This window comes from Mesoplodon bidens (assembly GCF_964165515.1).
Source record: "Mesoplodon bidens genome assembly, chromosome: 10".
NCBI lineage: Eukaryota > Metazoa > Chordata > Mammalia > Artiodactyla > Ziphiidae > Mesoplodon > Mesoplodon bidens.
The window spans coordinates 7,350,303-7,376,055 of record NC_138172.1 but is presented as its reverse complement, the minus strand read 5'-3'; the positions used below and the strand labels follow the sequence as shown (position 1 = coordinate 7,376,055).

The window sequence follows — 25,753 nt, the reverse complement described above, 5'->3', positions numbered from 1 at the left end:
CGTGCGCACATGCACATATATACACACACACTTATCCACACACAGACACACTTAATGGAAACGGGAAATCTGATTCCCTTTCCACCTGGCGTAGTGCCTTTCTGGAGTCGGTAGTCACTCCTTCATTCATTGATTTGGCAAATGTGAGTCGTCAGTCAGGGCCTTTCTTTGTTCTAGGGAGTGCAGACATGAAGAATACACAGCCCCTGCCTTGGGGAAGCTTATGGTCCAGTGGGGAGAGTGAAGTGTAAATAACTCTACTGAGTGTGAAAATTGTGCAGTAGGATGGCCTGGGGGGAGTGGAGGGGGGCCAAGGGATCAGTCAGGAGGCTGTTGCAACAGTGCTGGGGAGAGTTCATTGGGGTCGGACCCAAGGCAGAGGAGGGGAGAATGAAGGGGGTGTATTGAAAGCTATGTATGACAGTGAAGGGTGACTAATTAGATGGGGGAGGTAAGGAGGTTTCTAGGAAACTGGATGGATGGTGGTGCCCTTGGTTGAGAAAATAACTGTGGGCAGAGAAGCAGGTTTGGAACTTGGTGAGTCTAGGTTGTTCACCTGGAACATTGGGATGCAATTTGACAGTCAGTTCTGGTGTGTGGGATGTGCCTGGAGATGAGAGATTTGGGGGCGTTCCTCATAGAGGTGAGAGATTCCTGGTGGAGAAGCTTATAAAACAAGATGATGAGCCCAGCCAGGGAGATTCAAGTTTCAGGGGAAGGCAAAGGAGGAGGGTCTTAGTGGAAAAGGCCAAGAAAGAGCAGTCAGAGAGGTAGGAGGAGGGTCAAGAGGGAACATTGACTCGGAACCCACCAGAAGAGGATTTCAGGGAAGAATCCGAGTCCTGGGAGTCAAACAGACCTGCTCTCTGGTCCTGGCTTCAGTGTTTGCTAGTTGTGACCTTGAGCAAGTTCCTTAACCTCTAAGCCTCTGTTTCTGGAAGATGGGTGGTTAGGGTGTCATGTACTTTGAGTTACTTGATTTTAAGCTCCTTGAGGGCATGCAGTTGTCATCTCTACTCTGTTGCTGGGCTCTCAGGGTTTAGAGCATTTAGTACCTGGGAGGTTACTGGTGGCCTCAGGGGTTGGAGAGGGCAGAAGAGGTTTAGGAGGTAGGAAATGGAGCAGTCTTTGATGATTCTTTCTGTCTGACTCCTCATCCCTGTACTGATGTCTCATTTCAGATGCTGCCACCCCAATGTCTTACCTCTGCTGGGCCTCTGCACTGGAAAACAGTTTTACAGCTTGATTTACCCGTACATGGCAAATGGTTCTTTACAGGACAGACTCCAGGGTCAGGTAAGGGGCTCGGTCATGGTCAAAGAACAGGATTAGTCAGTACCCAGTTGGAGAATCAAGGGTTAAGGACTTTTAGGAGTCCAGAGGGGAAAGGGGCCTTTGAGAGACCCTTGAAGAGGAGGTGGGCCAAGATAGATAAGATCTGGCTAAACATCTTCAGGTAAAAACCTATTTAAAATGTTTTTTTTTTTTTTTTTTTTTTTTTTTTTTTTTTTTGCGGTACGCGGACCTCTCACCGTTGTGGCCTCTCCCATTGCGGAGCACAGGCTCCGGACGTGCAGGCTCAGCGGCCATGGCTCACGGACCCAGCCGCTCTGCGGCATGTGGGATCTTCCCGGACCGGGGCACGAACTCACGTCCCCTGCATCGGCAGGCGGACTCTGAACCACTGCGCCACCAGGGAAGCCCCTAAAATGTTTTTTGACAAGAGGCATTTAAGTCAAGAGCAAGACAAAGGAACCCCATAGTGCTGTATTATTCAACATTGTTCTGAAGGTGCTAGCCAATGCAACAGGACAAGAAGAAGAATTAACAGAGTATGGAAAGTGGAGGCAGATTTTTATTAAAAAATGCTATTCTAATTAATCCCTATTTGCTTGTGAATTTATGGAATATTTCTTGAAAGATACAAGAAACTGGTGCCTTGACTGCCTCTGGGGAGAACTATGTAGATGGAGCATAGGTTGGGAGAGAAACTTTTACTCCACACCCTTTTGACCTTTTGCAGGTCATACTATGTGAGTGCTGTATCTATTAAAATTACCATTTTTAAGACAAGCCTCCTTCCCATAAAATCCTCAAACAGAGGGTAAAAAGTCATTCTGCAACAGAATTATTGCTTCCCTTGGCAGGGACCAGACAAAGCAGTTATTCATGGTATAATAATGATTGGTAGCTTTGCTGAACTCTCACTGTGTGCAAGACAACTTGGTAATGGCTTTACACATCTCCTTCGGACCTTGCCACAGCCCTGGAGGTTTCCCCCATTTTCAAAAAGAGGAGTCTCTGGCACAGAGAGGCAAAGTGACTTACCCAAAGGAACACAGCTGACACGTATCAGGGCTAGAGTTTAAACTGGGTTTGTGTGGCTCCAGATTCCAGAGTTTTTTAGAAGAAATCCATTAGCAAGGCCAGTTCTTAGAGGATGTGGGACCTAAGAGACGACCCAAAAAATAAGAGGTGATTTTGCTTGGACATTCAGTGGCAGGTAGGGGAAGGTAGGGGGCTTTAGACCACCAATAATCCCCATCAGCTCTTGTGAGATCTCCCCAGATACTTATAAAATCAGCCCGTGTGCTTGGTGTGCCAACACAAGCTCCCTAGCTCCTCTCTCAACCAGCCTCTCCTAGAGAAGAATTCCAGAGCTGCCCCACGATAGTCATGATAAAAATAACTTCAGTTTTTTGAGCACCCACTGTGTAACAGGCACTATGCTAGGGGCATACCATTCACTCCTTTGAATCCTTACAACAACCCTAAAGCATAGGGATTAACATTTCTATTTTATATCTGAAGAAGCAGAGGCTCAGAGACGTTGAGTGTCTTTTCCAAAGTCACACAGCTAGTGCATGTCTGAGCTGGGATTTATACCTAGATGTGTCTGATGTCAAAACCGGTACCCTGCCAGTAAACCATGCTGGCTGAGCCCTGTTGCAGAGGACATGAGGGCTGGAGGAGAGACAGGAGCCCAGGACCCTGCCACTGGAACTTAACAAAGGCATATGTGTGACTGTTTTCTCCTCCTTTTCTTTGTCTTAGGGTGGCTCGGACCCCCTCCCCTGGCCCCAGCGTGTCATCATCTGCTCAGGGCTGCTTCATGCTGTGGAGCATCTGCATGGCCTGGAGATCATCCATGGCAACGTCAAGAGGTGAGAGAGGTGGGCTGGGCCCTGCCCAGGGCTGGGCTACAGGGATGAGATGTCGCACACTCCTGGGTCCCATTCCTCTCCCTCTGTCTCTCTTCTCTTTCACTTTCTCTCCCTTGCCTCTCTTGGGGCTCTTCTTTCTTTGTTATACCCTCGAACATCAGTGTTTCTGGGTTGTACTCTGTCTCTAATTGCTGTCAGCATAAACTGCCTGTCTCCACGTTTGTCTTTCCCTAACAAAGGTATTTCCCCCAAAAGCTTGTTGGTATTTCCCCAACAAGCCCTGCACTTCCCTGCTGTATTTCACTTCCCCTCCAGCAGCTGGTCTGGATCAGGTCCTTGAGCTGTGGGCCATGTCTGCCAGGCTCCCTCAGCTTTGGAGCTCCTTGCTCAGGGTCTTTGCGGAGACCTGTTCTTTTTTTTTTTAAATTAATTAATTAATTTTTGGCTGCGTTGGGTCTTCGTTGCTGCACGCGGGCTTTCTTTAGTTGTGGCGAGCGGGGGCTACTCTTCGTTGCGGTGCGCGGGCTTCTCGTTGTGGTGGCTTCTCTTGTTGCGGAGCACGGGCTCTAGGAGCGAGGGCTTCAGTAGTCGTGGCATGCAGGCTTAGTAGTTGTCGCTCGCGGGCTCTAGAGTGCAGGCTCAGAGGCTCACGGGCTTAGTTGCGCCGCGGCATGTGGGATCTTCCTGGACCAGGGCTCGAACCCGTGTCCCCTGCATTGGCAGGCAGATTCTTAACCACTGCGCCACCAGGGAAGTCCTGGAGACCCTTTCTTGCTTGTGCATCCGTTGTCACAGATACTGTGATGCAAGTTAGGTGTGTACCCCAACATATCAGTAACATGCTCCCAAGACTGGAAGCACGGAGAGGGATTCCAGAAGAAACCAGAAGATCTGGCAAAACTGACCTCGAAACCGTAGAATTCATACTTCCCCAAAGTTCTCTCCCCATTTGGCAAGCGGAAGCCCTTTCCTCTTTTCTCCCCCCTGATTTTTATTTGATTGCACAAACAGTTGTAATAGGAAGAAAGGAAATGAAAGGGCAAGTGGTCATCCTGGCCCTGCTGCCCTCACTCACCAGCTGGCCGCCGTTTTTCTGGGTTTTTTCCAGCCCCTGCCCACGCAGACATCTCAGCCCTAAGATAGCACCGTTACCTGTTTACCAATTCATATTCTTTTCCCCCATGATTTAAACATGGTAAATGTTTCCCCACATTGCCTGTCATCATTTTTCATAACTTGTTAGTCTTCCATGGAAGGTATTTGTCCATAATTTACATAACAACTCCTAATAGTGGATATTGGAATTGGCGTCTACTTTTTATGACAAAACCAAAGGCTTTATTGAAAGGGGGAGCTTGAGCGCAGAGCAGCAGGGTAAGGGAACCTAGGAGAACTGCTCTCTGTGTCTACTTTTTAAAAACCATTTGGGGTTAGTTTGAATATTTCTATACTTGAAGCTTAGTTTTTACAAACTTTTAATTTTTCCTTTGGAGTACTTTCTCAGAGTGTTCATTCCCACTGTCCAAGAATATATATATATATATTTTTTTGGGGTACGCGGGCCTCTCACTGCTGTGGCCTCTCCCGTTGTGGAGCACAGGCTCTGGATGTGCAGGCTCAGCGGCTGTGGCTCACGGGCCCAGCTGCTCCACGGCATGTGGGATCTTCCAGGACCGGGGCACGAACCCATGTCCCTTGCATCGGCAGGCGGACCCTCAACCACTGCGCCACCAGGGAAGCCCTCCAAGAATATTTTTTTTTTTTTTTTTTTTTTTTTTTTTTGCGGTACGCGGGCCTCTCACTGTCGTGGCCTCTCCCGTTGCGGAGCACAGGCTCCGGACGCGCAGGCTCAGCGGCCATGGCTCACAGGCCCAGCCGCTCCGCGGCGTGTGGGATCCTCCCGGACGGGGGCACGAACCCGTGTCCCCTGCATCGGCAGGCGGACTCTCAACCAGGTTCAGTCCCAAAGGATGCTGGCATTTAGACTTGAGTCAGCTGGGCCAGAGCTGGGGGTTGGAGCAGCTTCTGAAGAGATGGAGGCGGCACAGCCTCTGGGCTTGGCAGGCTGAGGTTGATCCGGGCTGACATCCATGGGGATCAGGATGGCTGCACCTGTCTGGCCACCAAATGCCATTTCTAGGGCAGCAGGACTAACCTTAGCTCCATCCCCATTTGCTGGTGGAGGTGGGCTCCCAGTCCCCATCCCCCGTCAGGACTGGCTTATAAACTTGTTGAGGGTCTTCAGTGACCCTAACTTGCTGGCACTGCTCACTACTAAGCTGTTTTCCGAAAGGGTCTCCATGGCAACCTCTTCTTGTCTACCTCAAAACAGGAGGGTTCTCTCTGCCTTCTTTCCCACAGCTCCAATGTTTTGATAGACCAAAACTTCACCCCCAAGCTGGCTCATTCGATGGCTCACTGGTGTCCTGTCAACAAAAAGTCAAAATACACCGCGATGAAGACCTGCCTTTTCCAGGCCTCCGCTGCATATCTTCCGGAAGATGTCATCAGGGTGGGGCAGCTGACAAAGCGAGTGGACATATTTGGCTGTGGAATAGTAAGAGCTTCCTTCTCTGCTCAGATCTGGGCCTGTACACATTTGTCCTTCCCATGGCTCCTTTGTAAGCGCATAATAGAGGCTCTTAGAAATGTTCCACCGAGTACAGCAGGGGTTGGCAAACTATGGCACACAGGTCAGAACCAGTCCAATGGCCTATTTTCTATGGCCTATAATTAAGACTAGTTTTTACATTTATAAAAGATTGAATAATAACAGCAACAACAACAATCATAATAAAAATATGTGACAGAGACTGTTTGTGGCTCACAAAACCTAAAATATTTACTATCTAGCCTGTTACAGAAAGTTTGCCAACCCTTGAAGGTCCCCTGCCCCATGAGTGTCCAGATTCCAATAGGCTACAGATACCTCCTGACTTCCCTGATTCACATCCAGCCGGCCATCTAACTATCTATCCAGTTGTCTCTTTGTTCTTGTTTGTTCATCCATCTGTTTTGTCCATCTGTCCATCCATCCATCAGCCCAGTTGTTATCCAGCCATTCATCAGCAACAGCCACCCATCCATTCAGTATCTATCGACCCATCCAACCTCTGTCCTTGTCACCACTGCGGTCCATCAGTACTGTGTGTCAGGCACTTGGAATGTAAATGTAACTGAAACGCAATCCCTCCCCCAGGAGTTCATGGTCTGAGTGTAGCAGTCTCCAAAGAACACCAATTCCCTGAGATCTCAATAGGTTTGATGTGTTTAAAGGGTTTTGATGTGTTTAAATAGGTTTGAGAAATGCTGGGTTGAGCAAGGTTAAGCAGGAAAAAAAAAAGTTACCACAAAATTAACAAGAGCCTTTCATATGGTAAATAGCCTTTAATCTGGTACTTGTGAATTCACCACCACCCAGCAATGGTATGGAGGTGAGCTCCCAATCCCCACCCCCCATCAGGACTGGTTTATAAACTTGTTGAGGGTCTTCAGTGACCCTAACTCGCTGGCACTGCTCACTACTAAGCTGTTTTCCGAAAGGGTCTCCATGGCAACCCCTTCCCAAAATGTTTCCCAAATTCCCTTGACTATGTAACCTTGTTTTCTTAGTATCTCTAAGCATCAGACACCTGTGGATCCTGGTCTGGGAAATGCTGGCTGAGAAAAGTGACAGTCGCTGGCTGACCTCTGCCAGGAGCCAACAGCTGCATCTTGGACCTTGCCTTCTCTCTTCCTCTCCAGCCTTAAACTCCACACTTCCTCTCTTTGAACACAGTCTGTCTGTCCATCTACCTCTCCCACTAATGCCCTTCCTCTGAGCCACTTTCTGCCCTCAGCCCAGCCTCCACACACCAGATTCTGCTTCCCTCTGTCTCCCAGCCCATCGGCCCTTCTGGTTTACTTGTTCCCCAGTTCCCTCCCGCCTCCCCCTCCTCGCCCCCATCAGCCCCACTGCGAGGGGCCCAGTGAAGCTCAGTAGGGCCAGCCCAAGCTCCTGCTCCTTTAAGAACCAGTGGAACTGAACCCCAAGGCTGCCAGGCACTTACAGGGTAGAGCTTAATAGCATGGGTTTGAGTCCCAGCTCAGTTACTTTCAGCTGTGTGACCTAGGGTGTCACCTATAACTCTGGGCCTCAGTTTTGTCCTCTGGAAAATGGGGGTATTCATACATATGGAGATTAATAAGATAACATGTATAAACTGGTTAGCAGAGTACGTTGCGTAGGTCAACATGATTATTATTATTATGGTTATCGTTATTATTCCTACCTTCACACCCTCACTCCTGATTTCTGTTTACTCTTGACTTTTTAACTCAGCTCCTGATGTAACAATCGACTTTCCTATTCACTCATTCATTCATTCATTCAGTGAGTGCCTACTGGCTCCCTTCAGTCTTTTTCTCAGCCATGCCACTGATGGATGGTATGATTTTGAACTTTGGTTCTTGTCGTGGGGAACACTGCATTTCTCTGTGTGTTTTTTTTCTTTATTTTTTTATTGACGTATAGTTGATTTACAGCGTTATGGTCATTTCTGCTGTACAGCACAGAGACTCAGTTATACACATATATACATTCTTTTTTATATTCTTTTCCATTGTGGTTTATCCCAGAATACTGAATATAGTTCTCTGTGCTATACCATAGCAGGTCAGTGTTCTTTTTGATGAGCGCTAAGAAACCTCTGTAAAAGGCCTGGCACAGGGCCTGCCACGTGGAAGAGGCAGAGGAAATGTCTGTCTACTTATTTCCTCTTATTCTTCCCTTCTGCCTGGCAGGACCCCAACCGGAGTCCCTTTTCCATGGGCTCCTCCGCCAGCTGCAGGGGTGCCCTCTGCTGCCCCCTCCTGGCCAGTGCCAGTCTGTTAGTAACCCTGCAGGCCCTTTCTGGGTGGAGGAGTTCTTGGCAGTAATGTGACCTTATTCTGACTTTGAGAGAAGTTGTGGGAGGGAGATTTGACACTAAGATGGAGTACCCACTGCCTCATATTTACAACCACTAGATCACCATGTACCACATAAGGATACAGGCTCAGATGCGGCGTGTAGGATCTTAGTTCCCTGACCAGGGATCGAACCCGCACCCCCCTGCAGTGGAAGCGCTGAGTCTTAACCACTGGACCGCCAGGGAAGTCCCCAGATTTTAGTTTCTTGCCCAAAGAGCACCAAAGCATGTAAGGAACAGAGTCAGAATTTGAACCCAGGCCTGTCTGACTATGGACCCCTTAGCCAGTGTGCTGTTATCTCTGCTGAATTTCTGTTCAAAGAAGCTTTCCCATTTATTAAGATACAAATCAGTTTGTCAATTTTGTGGTGGCTTACACTGGCTCAGGGCTGTGCTCCTTTCTTAAATGGATGTATTAATGAACAAATAATGTAAATAAAGGCCTGTGGATGAAACGTGCTATGGATATTGCTGAGATTTTCTGTCTAGAATAGGTGTCTGCACGTGGATTCCTCCTTTTCTTGAGATTAACATAGCAATGCCTGCTTACCGTTCCTGATGGGTTTTAAATGAAAATATCTTTAGTATATATAGTGTGTGTATGTATATGTATGTGTGTATACAGATAGATGTATATATGTATATCTATAGAGAGAGAGGTGTGTGTGTGTGCGGATCTACCTATCTATCTGATAGTAATACACACACGTTTGGTTTTCATCCTCCCTACCTTGCTGTCAATTAACTTAAACCTTCTCCTAGTAGCTGGGTGGTGTGTTAAGTTGGAGGAGGTGTTCAGTGATAATCCCACGTTCCAGATTTTGGGCAAGTGTCTGTGCTGGTAGATGGCAGAGCCAGGCCTGGAGCTCAGAATTTGTTCCTGAGAAGAAACTTCTTTCTTGGCCAGAAGCTCCTGCGTGAACTTGTGCATGTGTGTGTGAACCGTGCTAATTCCATGTTCTCACAGGTGTTAGCTGAGGTCCTCACTGGCATCCCTGCGATGGACAACGACCGGAGCCCGGTTTACTTGGTAAGGGAACCAGTCATTTCTTTCTCACAGCTATGAGGGGTCAAGGGGTGGGGAGGGCAGGGACCTCCACTGTACCCATTTTACAGATGCTAATGAGGCCTTAGTCCCGGGTTTGATTTGTACTTGTGAAAAGTAGCTGTAACCTTCCCCCTTCACCATCCAGGCAACAATTACTTTTTCATGATAGAAAGTTAAGAATGTTTAGGGGAAATCCATGTCTTCTCTCTGCATGTCAGGCAATCATATAAAGTTTGTCTTTATATTTTTATTTTTAAATTTTTTGGCCATGTCGTGCAGCATGTGGGATCTTAGTTCCCCAACCAGGGATCGAACCCACGCTCCCTACAGCAGAAGCCCAGAGTCTTAACTACTGGACCTCCAGGGAAGTCCTAGGGTTTGTCTTTAAATTGGTGAAAGCTAATTTCAGCCCTTTTTGGTTTCTATAATAAAAACAATAATTTCCATTTTGTAGGTTTATAAGAACTGTCATTCAAATATACGTGTACATGTGTATAGTGTCATTTCAAAAATATAACAACACGGCCCAAGTCTGTGTTTGGCACTTTACATATATTATCTTTCTAAGTCATCTGAGTCCCCATGAGATTGATAAAGTCATTATGTTCACCTACAGATGAGAGCAGGCTCTGAGGTTTGCCTGAGATCTCAGCTTGACTAAGTATCAGAGTTGAGATTCTGAGTCACATCTGCTGGACTGCAGATCGTGAGTTCTTAACCCCAACGCTCTCCTGACTGTTTAATTCTCATGACAGTCCAACCATATGGATTCATCATCGTTATTATTACCATCCCCATTTTACAGATGAGAAAACTAAGGCCAAGGTGAAGAGACTTATCTTATGATCCCCAGCGAGATGTTGGAGCTGGGATTTGAACCCATGTCTCCTGCAGAGCTCTGACCCCTGTGCAAGCCCTAATCCTCTTCACTAATTTGAGGGGGGAGCACTTTTCTGACTTGATGTGGAGGCCGTTGGAGCAGCTGGCTTTTTTGTGACTAGACTCCAAAAGCATCCCCTTCACCCTGGGGTGGGAAGCTGAAGACCTCCCCTATATGTGGCCAGTCACGACCTGTCCCTTTGCTGAATTCCCAGAGCTCTGCCCCTTTTGGGCACCAGGCCCCCGGTACTGCACAGAGGTCGGTTTGGTCAGCTCAGATGTGGTTCAGGGCAGTTTGGGACAATTTCTCATATTCTGACAGTTTTCTTCAGATGTATTACCCAGCACTCCTGTGGGGCTCCCTGGGTGAATGTCACAGGGGAAGGAGCCTTTGGAGACACTTAGGTGAAACTTTCCAGAAGGCTTTTTTGGTAAATGGTTTCTAAAAACGTGGAGGAAATAATTTTTTTTAAATCTAGTTTCTTTCTCTTCTTCTGGACCCAAATAAGATCTCCCATCATCCCTTGTGTGGTACTTATAATTCATTGTGCAAATAATTAAAATTCGAGTCAGAGATGAAAGCTGCTGCCAAGTGTGGTCCAGGGTGGGAGGAGCCGGCCTCTCCTCCACGCTTGGAAGTGTTCATGGCTGCAGTGTTTCTGGAGGTCATTGGGTGGTTTCCATCAAAATTTAAAATGTGTGTACCCTCTGATGCAGCAATTTCACTTGTACGCTAGGGAAACACATACAAGTAAAGAAAGACAGAGGGACGAGGATGTTCGTTGTAGCACTAGTTATGGTAGTGAAGCATTGCTAACAAGTGAAAGATCTATCAATTGGGAGGCAGTTAAAAAAATGACGATATGATCATACACACCATGGAACACCATGAAGTTATTTATAAAAAAAGCTTTATGAGTATGTTTGTAAATACTTATAATGAGGATAAAGTGTATAATATGATAAATGTTGACATTTGTGTTTATCTGTGAAATCGTCACCAAATCAAGATAATGAGCATGCCCACTACCCCAGAAGTTAACTCTCCTCATTTGTCACCCTCCTCTCACCCCTCCCCACCCTGCCGTCCCCACAGCCATTGGTCTGCTTTCTGTCACTGTACAACTGTACAAAAGTTTCTCTTTTCTGGAGTTTCCTGTAAAGGAAACCGTAGAGAGTGTGTGTACCCTTTTGTTGTCTGGCCTTTCCCACTCAGCGTAGTTTTTGTGAGATGCACCCATGCTCTGTGTGTGTGTTGGGAGTTCATTTCTTTAGATGCCAAATGATGCTCTAGTGTGTGGATATGCCCCCATTTGTCCATTCACCTGTTGACGACGTGTAGGGTGTTTCCAGCGTTTGACCAGTACACATAAAGCTTCTTCTGGTACCTTTGTGTGTGGATCTCAGTGTGGACGTATGCACTTATTTCTGTCAAGGTGTAATTCACACTTTTGAGGTATACAAAAATGGTATGAGTTTTGACAAATGTAGACGGTCGGGTAACCACCACCACAATCAAGATATGGAATTATTTATTTCATTCCAGAAAATTCCCTCACGTCCCTTTATAGTCAATCCCCTTTCCCCGCTTCCAGCCCCTGGCAACTCCTGATCTAGTTTCTGTCTGTGTAGTTCCATCTCTTCTGGAGCGTCATGTAAGTGGAATCATAGAGCGTGTGCCTGTTCGTTTCGGGCTCCTTCCACTTAGCGTTCTGCCTTTGAGATTCATCCATGGTGTATGTATCAGTGGTTGATTCCTGCTGGGGAATACTCCGTTGTATGGATGTCCGACCATTTGTTTATCCATTGACCAGTTGCTAGACATCTGGGTTGTTTCCAGGTTTTGGCAATTCTGAATAAAGCTGACATAAACATTCTTATTTTAGAAAAAAAAGAACAAGAAAGACGTATATTTTCTGACAGGGAGATATCTACAAGTGAGAAAAAAGCAAGTTCAAAACAGTATATATAGTGTGATCCCGTCTTTGGTAATAAATAGATGAATGAATTTACAAATTGTATCTTATATTTTCTTATTTATCTGGGGCTAATAATAGTACCTACCTGATAGGGTTTAGTGAAGATTAAATAATATGTGAAGTACCTAAAACAGTGACTAGAACATAGTAAGCACTCTGTGTGGTAGCTATTATTATTACTACTCTTTTTTTTTTTTTTTTTTTGCGGTACGCGGGCCTCTCACTGCTGTGGCCTCTCCCGTTGCGGAGCACAGGCTCTGGACGCGCAGGCTCAGCGGCCGTGGCTCACGGGCCCAGCTGCTCCACGGCATGTGGGATCTTCCTGGACCGGGGCACGAACCCGTGTCCCCTGCATCGGCAGGCGGACTCTTAAGCACTGTGCCACCAGGGAAGCCCACTACTCTTATTTTAATAGCTCTTAGGAGATTGCTTGCCACTATTATAATTACTGCATATAACTAAAGTGATTATAACTGTGGACTTTTATAGCAGAAACTCTAGAAAAATATAATCCAGCCTATTAGCAGGGGTTGCCTTTGGAGAGTTGAAATAAGGGGAAGGGTTAACTTTGGCCCTAAAACTTCAACTGCTTCTATTTTATTTTTTAACAACAACAAAAAAATGTTTTTAATAATATTGTTGATTTTGAATAATTTCTTTTTAATTAAAATGTTTAATTCAAGTAATCTGCATACTTGGCTTAGAAAACGTAGCAGCACCTAGCAACTACTCCAGGCCTCTTTCCCTGGCCTGCCCTCAGGGACGCCCACTTCCTTAAAAAGTCCTTTTTATTATGGACAATTTCAAACATACACAAAAGTCAAGAAAAGAATATAAGGAACCTCCATTCATCCATCCCATCAGTTATCAATATCATGCTTTTCTTATTTCTTTTGCATCCCCCAAACCATTTTTGTCTGTGTACTTTCAAGCAAATCCCAGATATTGTTATTTCACCCATAGAATTTAGTTTTCTTAATTACTTATTATCATTTAATACCCATTTCATATTTAGGTGTCCCAAATTGTCTCAAAAATTGCTTTTTAAAGTTGATTCGTTTGAAACCAGATGCAAGCAAGGTGACGTGTTTCTGAAGACTGGTTCTCTCATTGTGCCCCTCCCCACTTCTTTCTGCCTGGCACTGCATTTTTGCATAAAGTGGGTCGCTTCTGTGGTAGACTCACGTGCTGGATTTTTCTGATTGCATCTTGTTGTATCCTTAACTTGTTTCTCTGTTCCCTCTGTTTCCTGTGCCCTGGTTGTCAGCCCTTGAGACTTGATTAGAATCATGGTCTAGGTGGTTCTGTGTACTTCCTTTTGCATCACAGCCTGAGGAGTGCGGCAGACTGCCCTCCTTTTAGTACTAGGATTCATCAGGGTTCAGGTGGAGTTGCTGAGTCCCTCCATTACTAAGTTCCCTGTCACTCTGCCTCCGAGTGTTCTTGATGGAGGATGGCATCTCGTGATGGCCGTTACTGCATGAGACCCAGGATTTCATGGGCGGTAGTCAAGTGGGGAGCATCTTCTTACACTGTTCTTTCAGGGCAATCACTATGCACAGTTTCTCATTTGTTTCAGATGGTGGTGACCTCCATATCCATAAATAATACGCTTCTATTCTTATTTACAGATCTGTCAACTTTAAATACCATTACACTTTTTAAAAAAATAAATTTTATTTATTTATTTTTGGCTGCGTTGGGTCTTTGTTGCTGCATGTGGGTTTTCTCTAGTTGCGGTGAGCAGGGGCTACTCTTAGTTGCGGTGCCCGGGCTTCTCACTGCGGTGGCTTCTCTTGTTGCAGAGCACGGGCTCTAGGCGCGCAGGCTTCAGTAGTTGTGGCATGCAGGCTCAGTAGCTGTGGCTCACGGGCTCTAGAGTGCAGGCTCAGTAGTTGTGGCGCACGGGCTTAGTTGCTCCGCGGCATGTGGGATCTTCCCAGACCAGGGCTCGAACCCGTGTCCCCTGCATTGGCAGGCGGGTTCTTAACCACTGTGCCACCAGGGGTGTCCCACCATTACACTTTTTAAAAAGATAAACATTTAAAAAGGCAGAGCTCATATGAAAGAATTGTGTAAAAGGGCATTTAAAAATGAACCCCTTGCCAGTTTTAGGTTTTCAGTCTGCAGGTACTGAGTTACTGATGGTGTCAGGTGTCTAGGTATTTTTTTGATCCTTAGACAGCCCATTTTCTCAATTGGGAAACAGGCAGAGTGGGGATTATTTTGTTTTGTTCTTGAAGCAAATATCACAACCCATGTCTGATAATCTCTGATAATATTTTACTCTGAGTTATAACTATTTGTATACAAAGCTGTATGAAGCAATAAAAATTTAGTTTTACATTTAATGAATCACTTCTATTAAAAATAATAGGGCTTCCCTGGTGGCGCAGTGGTTGAGAGTCCGCCTGCCGATGCAGGGGACACGGGTTCGTGCCCCTATCCCGGAAGATCCCACATGCCGCGGAGCGGCTGGGCCCGCGAGCCATGGCCGCGGAGCCTGTGTGTCCGGAGCCTGTGCTCCGCAACGGGAGAGGCCACAGCAGTGAGAGGCCCGCGTACAGCAAAAAAAAAAAAAAAAAAAAAAAAAAAAAAATAATAATAATAATAAAATTACACAAAAAAGAAGAAACTTAACCAGAAAATAAATTAGCTTGTACAATATGTAAAAACATTTGTAAGGAACTTACTATTTGCCAGGTACTGTTCTTGGTGTTGGGGATACAAAATCAAAGCTCCTACCCTCCTGGAGCTTTCATTCTAGGGGAAGAGAACAAAGGATATTTAAGTAAATGAAAATATATGTAATTCCAGGCCAGTGGTAAGTGCTATGAAGAAACGTGAAGTAATGTTAGGGGACAGAGTGAAAGAGTTGGAGGAGGACTGTTTTAGGTCAGGGAAAGCTTCTTGGTGTAGGTAACATCAGAGCAGAGACCCAAATGAAGAGAGGGACCAGGGCATGATAAAGCTCAAGGGAGGGGCATTCTAGACAGAGGGAAGAATAAGTGCAAAGGCCCTGAGGCAGGATGAGCTTAGGGGCTTCCAAGATAGAAGGAGGAGACAGAGTGGCTGAGTACAGTGAGCTAGAAGGACAGAGGGAGGAGAGGAGATGGGATAGGTCTGCAGGGGCCAGATTGTCACAAAATCAGGGGTTTCTGAAGGCCATAGTTAACAGATGGGGACATATTATAGGAGGTCAGGAACTGTTGATGTTAAAAACAAACACACAGGGCTTCCCTGGTGGCGCAGTGGTTAAGAATCCGCCTGCCAATTCAGGGGACACAGGTTCGAGCCCTGGTTCGGGAAGATCCCACATGCCGCGGAGCAAGTAAGCCCATGCGCCACAACTACTGAGCCTGCGCTGTAGAGCCCGCGAGCCCAACTACTGAAGCCTGTGCGCCTAGAGCCCGTGCTCCGCAACAAGAGAAGCCACCGCAATGAGAAGCCCGGGCACTGCAACTAAGAGTAGCCCCTGCTCGCCGCAACTAGAGAAAACCCGCGCGCAGCAACAAAGACCCAACGCAGCCAAAAATAAATAAATAAAATAAGTAAATTTATTAAAAAACACACACACACAAAAACCCTTTTATTTTCCAAATATAAATGCAAAACAGGCTTGTAGAACATTTAGTAAATATAGGAAAATATAGAAAATAAAATAGAAATCATTCTTGGAGATGACTATTGTTAATCTTTTACACCCTGCCCCCTGGTATTTATTCTATGTATGTATATATACACACAGTTTATATTATTTATATTTAAATATATATTTATATTTTATATTATTTATAACATGGATTTTCAACTTTTGCATTTTATATAGCATGAAATATTATACAATATTTTTATATAATGCATGTAGCATATAACATAAAGTGCATTGAAATATTTCTGTATAAATATTTTATATAGTTATTTAAAGTATTATATATTATATATAAATATAATATATTTGTATGTTATATATAGTTATATAAAATGTTTTATATAGTTATATGTGCAAGCATATAAAGTACTGTATATCTCTGAAATATCATTACAAATACGTATATATAAAACATATTGTTTAAAGTATACAATATTTTATATATAAATATGTATACATGTAGAATATACATGGAAAATTTATATATAAATGTTATAGTGTTTACATAAATAAATATACCACAAATATAAAAAATACATACAAATGTTTCATATTTTTTTAACATTTCATATGTTAATATATGATAGATTAATGCACTATATACTATGTCAATCAATATTATACATAATTATATTACATATTAATTTCCTATATTTAATATATTTAATCAGTACAAGTAATATATTTGTAACCTATTTATATAAGTAGGTTTATATTTATGTAAGTTGCAAATAAGTAAATATATACATGTGCAATGTCATATATAACATACAATTTGTACTATACAAGTATACTTATATACTAATATATTTATTATTATTTATACAGCATATCTTCTGTTTTAGGAATAGTTCAGATTTCTGCTTTCTAAGTAGCATAAAATGTTGTAACATGTAAATACAAAATTTAAAATATAAAAATATACATAATATTATATATAGTACATCTCCTATTAAATATACATGGGTCAGAATCCTATATCCTAAAATGTTTATTTTGTATCATGAGAGATTTTTCCTGTAAATGTTATTAATAAGATGAATTATTGGTGTAAGTAAAGTGCTCAGCACATAGTAAGTACTATATAAATGGTAGCTATTATTACTATTAATTATTATCACTAATAGACTATTGAATGTAGATTGTGTCAAGTATCCCACTTTATCACACTTTATGCTTTAGATGCACTATGTCATTTAATTTTTGTGTTAGTCCTATTATCCCCATTTTCCTGATGAAGCAACCCAAGGCCTAGAAAGGTTAAGCCCCTGCCTGAAGGGGCTTATGAGTGTGGTAGGGAATGCCCTGTACATGTGGGGAATTTAGCAGTTCTCCAGTTCTGCTGTTTTACTTGTTCCTGGGATCCTTGCAATTATTTTTAAAAACACTGTTGGTTTTCTGAGTGTTTGCCGCTCTGGTGCAATCCTGGAGGCGGGTGGGGCCCGTGTGGTTAGACTCCACACCCCTGCAGCTCACACGGGGGTGTTCCCACTCTGCTTCCCACAGAAGGATTTACTCCTCAGGGAAATTCCCAGCAGCACCACGTGGCTCTGCTCCAGGAAGACAGGTGTGGAGAAAGTGATGGCCAAGGAGATCTGCCAGAAGTACCTGGAGAAGAGAGCAGGGAAGCTGCCGGAGGCCTGCGCTGAGGCCTTGGCCACGGCCGCCTGCCTCTGCCTGCGGAGGCGCAACGCCAGCCTGGCGGAGGTGAGCCTAACGTTCAGCCTTACCCCAGCAATGAGCCCTGTCCTGCGTCAGCAGGGCCTCACTTCCCCGGCTGCATGAGTCTGCTTTACCAGGGGCTCTGTCACGATCCCTTTACCGATGGCTTTACCGAGAAGTGATTTCATACACCAGGGCCATATTTGTTTGCAAACAGCAGTATCTGCTGGAGCTCCCAGCAGCCAAACTGGGGTCTGGTCCTGAGGGTGCCCAGGACCACACCGTCGGCTATAACAGAAGTCCGTCTGCTTTCTCTGAACCGGCTTTATTCCTCCTCCTCTCTGTAGGCCCCTTCTCATTCCCTCCATCCTCTTGGTCAGGGGATACAGCCATATTCATTTACATGTCATGGTTCTGTCTTCACTGAGCGGCCCAATTCCAACCTCTTAGTGAGAGAAACTGATTGGCTTAGCTAGGGTCAGGTGACTACCTGTTGGCCAATCAGATAAGGTGGGGGTCCGGTATATAAACCCGGTGGCGAGGGGGTCAAGCCTGGAAGGTTCCAGAGAAAGGGGTCATTCCTTAGCCCATGGACTAGGCAGACATCAACCACCACAGAGGATAAAACATTTTCCTATGGACAGGATATGCAGAGGGGGTTTCCATGGTAACAGGTGTAAATTTGGGCACCAACTTTACTAGGCCTTTCTAAGGACAAAATAACTGCCTGAGAGGGCTCCTAGAGATCATCCCACAGAGTGATTTTCAAGTGGTGTCTGACAGACAGGGGCTCCTTGGGAGTACCTTTTGGCAGGAAGAGGGCTGTGGATGGCTGCAGGCCCCACCCATGACTCCACGCAGACATCCACTGTCACTTCTCATAATTGTATGGGGTTCTCAGTATTTTATCTGAGGAAAGGGTTTGGTAGCTGAAAAAAAAAGTCTTCAAACACCGCTGCTATAGCCCAAGCCTCCCCTTTTACAGATGGAGATGTCGAGGCCAAGAGAGGGGGAGATGAGGCCAGAGGGAGTTTCTGTCAGAGCCCTCTGGACTCCTGGCTCAGCCCCAGGTCTACCCTCTTGCACCAGGACGTGGCAGGAGCTAGAGACCAAGTCACCGCTCTCAGCCTAGGCTGTGCTCCAGCTGCCCGTGTGCCACAATGTTCAGTCACTCATTCAGCAGTGGTGTGCTGGGCCCCGGGGATATATTGGGGAACAAGGCAGGCCCAGTTTCACTTTCCTGGAGTTCACAGACATTGTGCAGTAACCATCTGGTGAGCGCTGGTGTAGCATATTACAGCGGCCCCACCAGGACTTTCCCAAGGAAGTGATGTGTAAGCAGATGAAGAGCAATCGAAGCAGAAGGAACAATTCATGCAAATAGCCCGAGTTGAGAGAGAGCCTAGCAAGGTCAAGGGCCTGGAATAAGGTCAGAGTGGCTAGAACACAGAGTACCTGGGGCAGAGTGGCTTGTGATGAGGCTGCTGGGGAAGGAGGAGCCCGACCACAGAGGGCTTTGCAGCCACAGTCAGGATTTGGAGGAAGTCACTGGGGGTACTAAGCAGGGGCAGGACATAATCAGACTTATGTTTGAAAAAGATCTCTCTCCCTCAACCACTTATTCTTTCATTCCTTCATTCATTTTATTCTTTTGTTCAGTGTATCAGTTAAAGTACATTCAAAGAAGCTGCTATAATGAGGAGACTCCAAGTGAGATAAAAGTTTGTTCTGTTGAGCCCAACAGTTTGAATGTAGGCAGTCCAGAGCTGATGTGGCAGTGCCGCAGTATTGGGGATTTGGGCTCCTGTATTGTTGCTCTGCTACCCTTATCATGTGACTTCCACTTCAGAATCCAAGAAGGCTGCTCTAGCTCAGGCCATCACATCTGCATTCCAGCCACTGAAAGGGGGTTAAAAAGGAGAACATACACCCTTCCTCGTAAGGGTGTGACCTGGAAATGCACATATCACTTTTTCTCCCATAGGCCAGAACCTAGGCCAGAACCTAGTTATATAGTTTTGTAGTTTTTAGCTTGGCAAGTATTTATTGGGCATATATTGTGAAGATTTATCTCAAAAGGTGACATTTGAACTGGGCCTTGAAGCATGAGGAAGCATTTGCTATGTAGAATAAAGGGGATAGGGCACTTTCATATACAAAGAGGAATGAAAATGGTCATTGTCCGCAGTATTTCACCACCAGGCTAGGAAGATGAGAGAGCATAGGGTCATGGCCTTGAAGAGAAGCAGACTTGGGTTTAGTGGTCAGCTCTGCCACTCACTGACTGGGTGACCTTAGGCAGGGAACTTAACCTCTCTGATCTTTTAATTTTTTATTTATAAAAACTCATTTACATTATGTGTCAAATGTGCTTTGTAAATTGCAAGGCACTGAGCAAATGAAATTTGTTATTTTTACTAAGGGTAGGTTTGTGTGCCATTTGTGTGTGTGTGTGTGTGTGTGTGTGTGTGTGTGTGTGTGTAAAGAAGAAATATTCCTTCCCTGCCTGCCTCTAATTTTACTAACCTCCCTAACCAGAAAAGCCCTCAAGGGCAATATCTATATTACTTAGGGCATTTCTAGCTGAAAGTGATAGAAACTCAACTCGAATTATTAGATTCGACCCACAGACACACACGTAACCACATAACAGAGAAGGAAGCAGGGAGCCTATGAATGAGAGGATGAATGGTTTATTGCTCATTTAACCAAACTGCAGGCAGGATAGGTATTGCTGGGGCAGCTAGACCCAGGGTCTCAACCAGCAAAAGTACAAATATCTGTATCTCTGTTCCTGTGGTGCATTCTCTCTCTCTCTCTCTCTCTCTCTCTCTCTCTCTCTCTCTCTCTCTCTCTCTCGGCCTGGGAGACCTGGTGGATTTTTAATTTCAGGAAAAGTTCTTGGTGAGTGCTCTTGTCTCTCTTCCCCAAGGTGTGTGACTCTGTGGCTGCTGTGGAAGAACAGCTGAGAGGTCAGGAGACGTCGCTCCCTTGGAGTGGTCTTTCCGAGCGCACAGGCTCTTCCTCCAATACCCCGGAAGAAACAGACGACGTGGACAATTCCAGCTTCGAAGCCTCCTGCTCCATGAGGGAGGCACCCTGGGCCGGGGCTGCCGACTCGCCTCCCCCCACAGCGGATGGAGAAAGCGAGCTGCCGGCTGGTGGGGCAGTGGAAGCAGACTCCTCCTCTGAGGCCCGCGCCAGTCCAGAACCTCCCCAGGATGGTAAGCGTGGGATCTGAGTCCTTATACACTCTCATTTATGTCCCCACCTCAGCCTATCATTTATTCCTTCTCTCCCTCATTCATGCGTTCATTTGATTATCCAGCTGTTCACCTGCCAGCTGGCCGCGCCAAGAGAATCATCCTCCCTCTCCCTCGGCCCCCGATGTCGAGTCCCTCACTCAGTCCTGTCCACTGACCTAAATATCCCTCGGCTCCATCTGCTTCTCTGCATTGCCCGTCCCCGTACCCCTACCCCTCATCTAAGCTACTCTCCTCTTGCTGGATGACCACACAGCCTCCCTGTGGCCTCCCTGATCTGCTCTGGCCCCTCACCAGTTCTTCCAGGGGCCAGCCAGAGTGGTTTTTAAAAACAACTCATGTCACCCCCCGTTTAAAGCCCTTCTGTGGTTCCCCTTTGCACTTAGAGACCAAGTAAAAACTCTCTCTTGGGACCAGCAAAGCCCCTTGTGGTCTGTCACCGGCCGCCTCTCTATCCTCACTTCACACCTTGCCAGCTGCTTCCAAAGATAGCTTCTATTTCTGACTCTGGGGTCCAAACACACCAGGTTTCCTTCTGAAATAAAAATTCGGAAGGCCTTTACAATTCAGCGTCCTCATCCGCTGGTAAACGTGGCTCTGTGAATGTCTCAGGCTCTGACCTTTCCTGTTGTTCCTCCTCCCACATGGAGGTGAGAGGAAGAAGAGAGAGAGCGTGTAAGCTTCATTCTAACACTGCCCCCTACCCCCAGGGGAGAAGCATGGAAGCCCCTCCTCTCTGAAAGGTGGGGGGCAGGTGACAGGCCTTCCCTGAAAAGGCAGAAGCAATGACAGTGCTCATTCCACTCAGGGCCTGATTCAGAAGCCCGATTTAAGTGAAAAACTCTGACCAAGTCTGACTTTCTAAGAATTATAACAACTGTTTCCAAATACCTTTTGTTCAAGTTCTTTACTTTCCATTGAATGTCAGCTACAGAGACTTCGTGGAAAATTGAGATCAATGAGGCCAAAAAGAAACTGATGGAGAATATCCAGCTCTACAAAGAAGAGAAACTGGATAGCATCGAGCTTTTTGGCCCCTGATGACTCAAACACAGCTGAGGACCCTCGTCCTCCATTGGAAAAATGAACGTCAATCGAGAAAAAGATCTAAGGAAGAATCAAGATCTCCCAGGAAACACCAAACATCAGCTTCCCTTGGGTGGCGGCAGAGACACTTCCATTTTACCAGAGTGAGTTAGGGGAGACGGGGCCTCAGCTTTCCGAGACACAAAAATCCATGAAGTCCTCTTCCTTTCTGAGATTTGTCAATCAGAGCTCTGGGTTATCAGGAGACTAAAGGGGAAACCCTGATACATGAGCCCAGGATGTGAGTGATTTTGTGGTTCCGGGGAGCATGTGACAATAACCACCCCAATAGATGCCATCGCCTGGCTCTCACCCTCGACAACCGACTGAGCATTCTGAGCGCTGATGGAACTTTCCAAAGCTAAGATCTCTGGGTAATATTTGCCACCAACTGCCCGCAAACTTTCATGACCTTTACATGAAAGACTTTCAACTTGTGTCCCATTTTGGTTCTTCACTCCCTCGTCAAGGTCGCAAGTTTTACAAATGCCAGACACCTGGCAGAAGGCTCTAGAGGTTTTCTGCTTTCTCTTTCAGAAATCTTGCAACCCACAGATATTTATTTAATGCCCACTCTGCACCTTTATCCTCCCATCCCACTAATGCTAATATTTTAAATGGAGTTTTTATTTAGAGAATATGTATTATTTATGGCTGGATGAAGAACCAGGAGAACTAGGTTCATGTTTGATTCTGCTGCTAATTTAATTTCTGGAACCTCAGTTTCCTTGTAAGTAACATGCATTCATCCTCCCTCCCTGGGCTGTTGGGGAGGAATGGGTGAGATATGGCTACAGAAGTACTTTGAAAATGCACTTGTCCTGTTTTATTAAATAAATTTTAAAAAAAGACATTAAGCGTTTATTTTTGTCACGTACCTAACATTTATTGCAGTGGGTATATTTCTGAAAAGTCACGTTGCAAGTCTTTTTAAATTCAGCGTGTCCTATTTTATTTTTATTTTTTAATAAAATTATTTATTTTATTTATTGATTTTTGGCTGTTTTGGGTCTTCCTTGCTGCGTGTGGGCATTCTCTAGTTGCGGTGAGCGGCGGCTACTCTTCGTTGAGGTGCGCGGGCTTCTCATTGCGGTGGCTTTTCTTGTTGCGGAGCATGGGCTCTAGGCGTGCGGGCTTCAGTAGTTGTGGCTCGATGGCTTAGTTGCTCTGCGGCATGTGGGATCTTCCCGGACCAGGGCTCGAACTCATGTCCCCTGCATTGGCAGGCGGATTCTTAACCACTGCGCCACCAGGGAAGCCCTTATTTCTATTTATTTATTTATTTATTTATGGCTGCGTTGGGTCTTCGTGGCTGCACACAGTCTTCAGTAGTTGTGGCGCATGGACTCAGTAGCTGTGGCTGGCAGGCTCTAGAGCGCAGGCTCAGTAGTTGTGGCACATGGGCTTAGTTGCTCCACGGCATGTGGGATCTTTCTGGACCACAGATCAAACCCGTGTCCCCTGCATTGGCAGGTGGATTCTTAACCACTGTGCCACCAGGGAAGTCCCACCCTTGTCTTAAACTCTGGTGGCTGTGAGGATTCAACCAGAGTCTGTGTTACGTGCCCAGAACAGGACCTGGCATGTGGTAAGCACCTTAAAATTATGAGCAGTATGTTTCCAAAGCGTTTTGAGCAATAGAGGACAGTTGCCAATTGGGTAATATTACCCAGACAGATTTGTATTTCCAGACCAGGGCTTCACAAATTTCTGAAGAGGTCAGAGAACCACTTTGAGAATCCATGAAAGCTTTGGACCTTCTTCCTCCAGCAAGCTGTAAATTCATACATACACAATGCTGTATATGAATTCTAGGGGTTCATGAGCACCAAGGTGTCTTTCCATGAATTCCTAGAGGGAAGGCCTGACTTTTTTTAAGTTAATAGATGCACACAGCAACAAACAAACAAAAAACTCAAACAGTACAAAAGATTACATGGGGGATTCCCCACTGGGATCTTAGTCCCTCATTTCTTCTTCTCAGAGGCAATGGCTGTTACTAGTTTGGGGATTCTTCCAGAGATGATAAAAAAAAATTTTTTTTTAAAAAATCTTTGTGCTCAACTTCATTAGTTATTAGGGAAATGAAAATCAAAACCACCATACAGAGAGACACCCCTGGGGGAAAAATATCTTCTAAAGAGATTTTTGAGAATGACTGGAAATTCCAATTAAAATGAGATAGATTTATCTTGACAAATATTGCAATACTAACAACATTTCTCTGAATGTGGGTACAACTAAGAGCATTCCAGTGACTTTATCTTGTATGTTAAAAATTGAACATTTGTCATCTGTTTTGTCATTTCTATCAGGTATTTAAAATAAATTTTATTAGGTATTTAAAAAAATCAAAACCACAATGAAATAACCACTCACACCTGCTTAGATGGCTGGAATAGAGAAGACAGACAAAAACAAGCGCTGGGGCTTCCCTGGTGCAGCAGTGGTTGAGAGTCCGCTTGCCGATGCAGGGGACACGGGTTTGTGCCCCGGTCCGGGAAGATCCCACATGCCGTGGAGCAGCTGGGCCTGTGAGCCATGGCCGCTGAGCCTGCGCGTCCGGAGGCTGTGCTCCGCAACGGGAGAGGCCAACAGTGAGAGGCCCGCGTACGGCAAAAAAAAAAAAAAAAACAAGCGCTGGCAAGGCTGTGGAGAAATTGGAACCCTCATACATTGCTGGTGGGATTGTAAAATGGCCAGCCACTTTGGAAAAGTTAAACATAGTTTCCATATGACCCAGCAATTCCACTCTAGGTATCTACCTAAGAGAAATGAAAACATATTCCTACAAAAACTTACACACCAGTGTTCATAGCAGCAATATTCATAATAGCCAAAAGGTAGAAACAACCCAAATGTCCATCAAAAGATGAAAAGTTAAACAGAATGTCGTATATCCATACAATGGACTATTATTCAGCCATAAAAAATGAAATACTGATACATGGTACAACATGGGCAAACTTGAAAAGACAATGCTAAGTAAAAGAAGCCAATCATATATTGTATGATTCTATTTTTGTGAAATGTCCAGAACAAATCCATAGAGACAGAAATTAGATGTGTGTGTGTGTGTGTGTGTGTGTGTGTGTGTGGAGGGGGAGTGGTTTGGGGAGGGAAGTGGTAAAGATCACAAGATTTTAGGGTGATGAAAAGTTCTAAAATTAGATTATGGTGATGGTTGCACAACTCTAAATGTACTAAAAAATCATAGAATTATATATCGGTGAACTTTATGGTATGTAAATTTTATCTCAATAAAGTAGTTAGAAACACACAAATACAGAGTGGTTACTCTCAGGCATTTAAAAACATTTTATCTCGAGGCTCCACTCCTCTCTCATTTATTATTTTTTGCTGTACACAGGGTATTTTCATTCATCCAGGAACCTGTGTTTTCTCATGTCTTTCTTGGCCATTCTTCCTCAACAGTCCTTTTGGAGCACTTCATTCTTTTTGCCTGGATTCCATTGTATGGTCCTTCTGTAATTTACATAACTAGTTTCACTTGCGGGTACTGAGATTGTTTCCATTCTTCTTGCTCCCAATGGTGCTGCCTTCCAAGGAGGTTTCACCAATACGGTGATGTATGGGAGTGCGTTTCCCCACATCCTCAGCTGCGAAGCATGTTATCATGCTATTTGATCTTTGCTAACCTAATGGGTGAAAACATAATTTTGTTTGTACTCTAAATGACCGAAATGGACCCATTTTTCATATGTTAAAATGAAATCTAACAAATTTCGTGATTTGTTTCGTTCATCAGTTCATTTCCTTTGTCCGCTGAAATATCTTATTGCCAGAGTTTTTACATAGTAGGGACATCAGCCCTTTACCACGTGTTCCAAATATTTTTCCAAGTTCGTACCTTGTTTTTTAACTTTTATATTTTTTGCCAGAAGGATATTTTACATTTTTGTGTAGTCTTTTTTATTTTTTCCCCCCCGTAGTTTCTAATTTCTAATTCCAATTCTCTCATTTTCTGTGTTTTGTCACTTGGTCTCTGTAAATGGAGTGATGATGCTGGTGTGGGTTCGATGAGCGTATCTGAATCTGAAGGCGTCCTGC

The 25,753-nt window shown here is 45.0% G+C and overlaps 1 protein-coding gene across 2 annotated transcripts in view; it reads left to right on the top strand.

Moving 5' to 3' along the window:
- Positions 1–22,864, top strand: part of IRAK2 (interleukin 1 receptor associated kinase 2) — a 63,520-nt gene extending 40,656 nt beyond the window's left edge. Inside the window, exons 7-13 of one of the 2 annotated variants that reach the window (XM_081246008.1) lie at positions 1,182–1,296; positions 3,055–3,164; positions 5,526–5,721; positions 9,081–9,143; positions 17,178–17,378; positions 20,266–20,557; positions 21,525–22,864. In XM_081246008.1, coding sequence (XP_081102134.1) covers positions 1,182–1,296; positions 3,055–3,164; positions 5,526–5,721; positions 9,081–9,143; positions 17,178–17,378; positions 20,266–20,557; positions 21,525–21,637 — 1,090 coding nt within the window. In that variant the 3' untranslated portion in view covers positions 21,638–22,864. The remainder of the gene's footprint in view (positions 1–1,181; positions 1,297–3,054; positions 3,165–5,525; positions 5,722–9,080; positions 9,144–17,177; positions 17,379–20,265; positions 20,558–21,524) is intronic. The other variant, XM_081246007.1, reaches the window with a different exon arrangement.
- Positions 22,865–25,753: the final 2,889 nt, after the last annotated feature.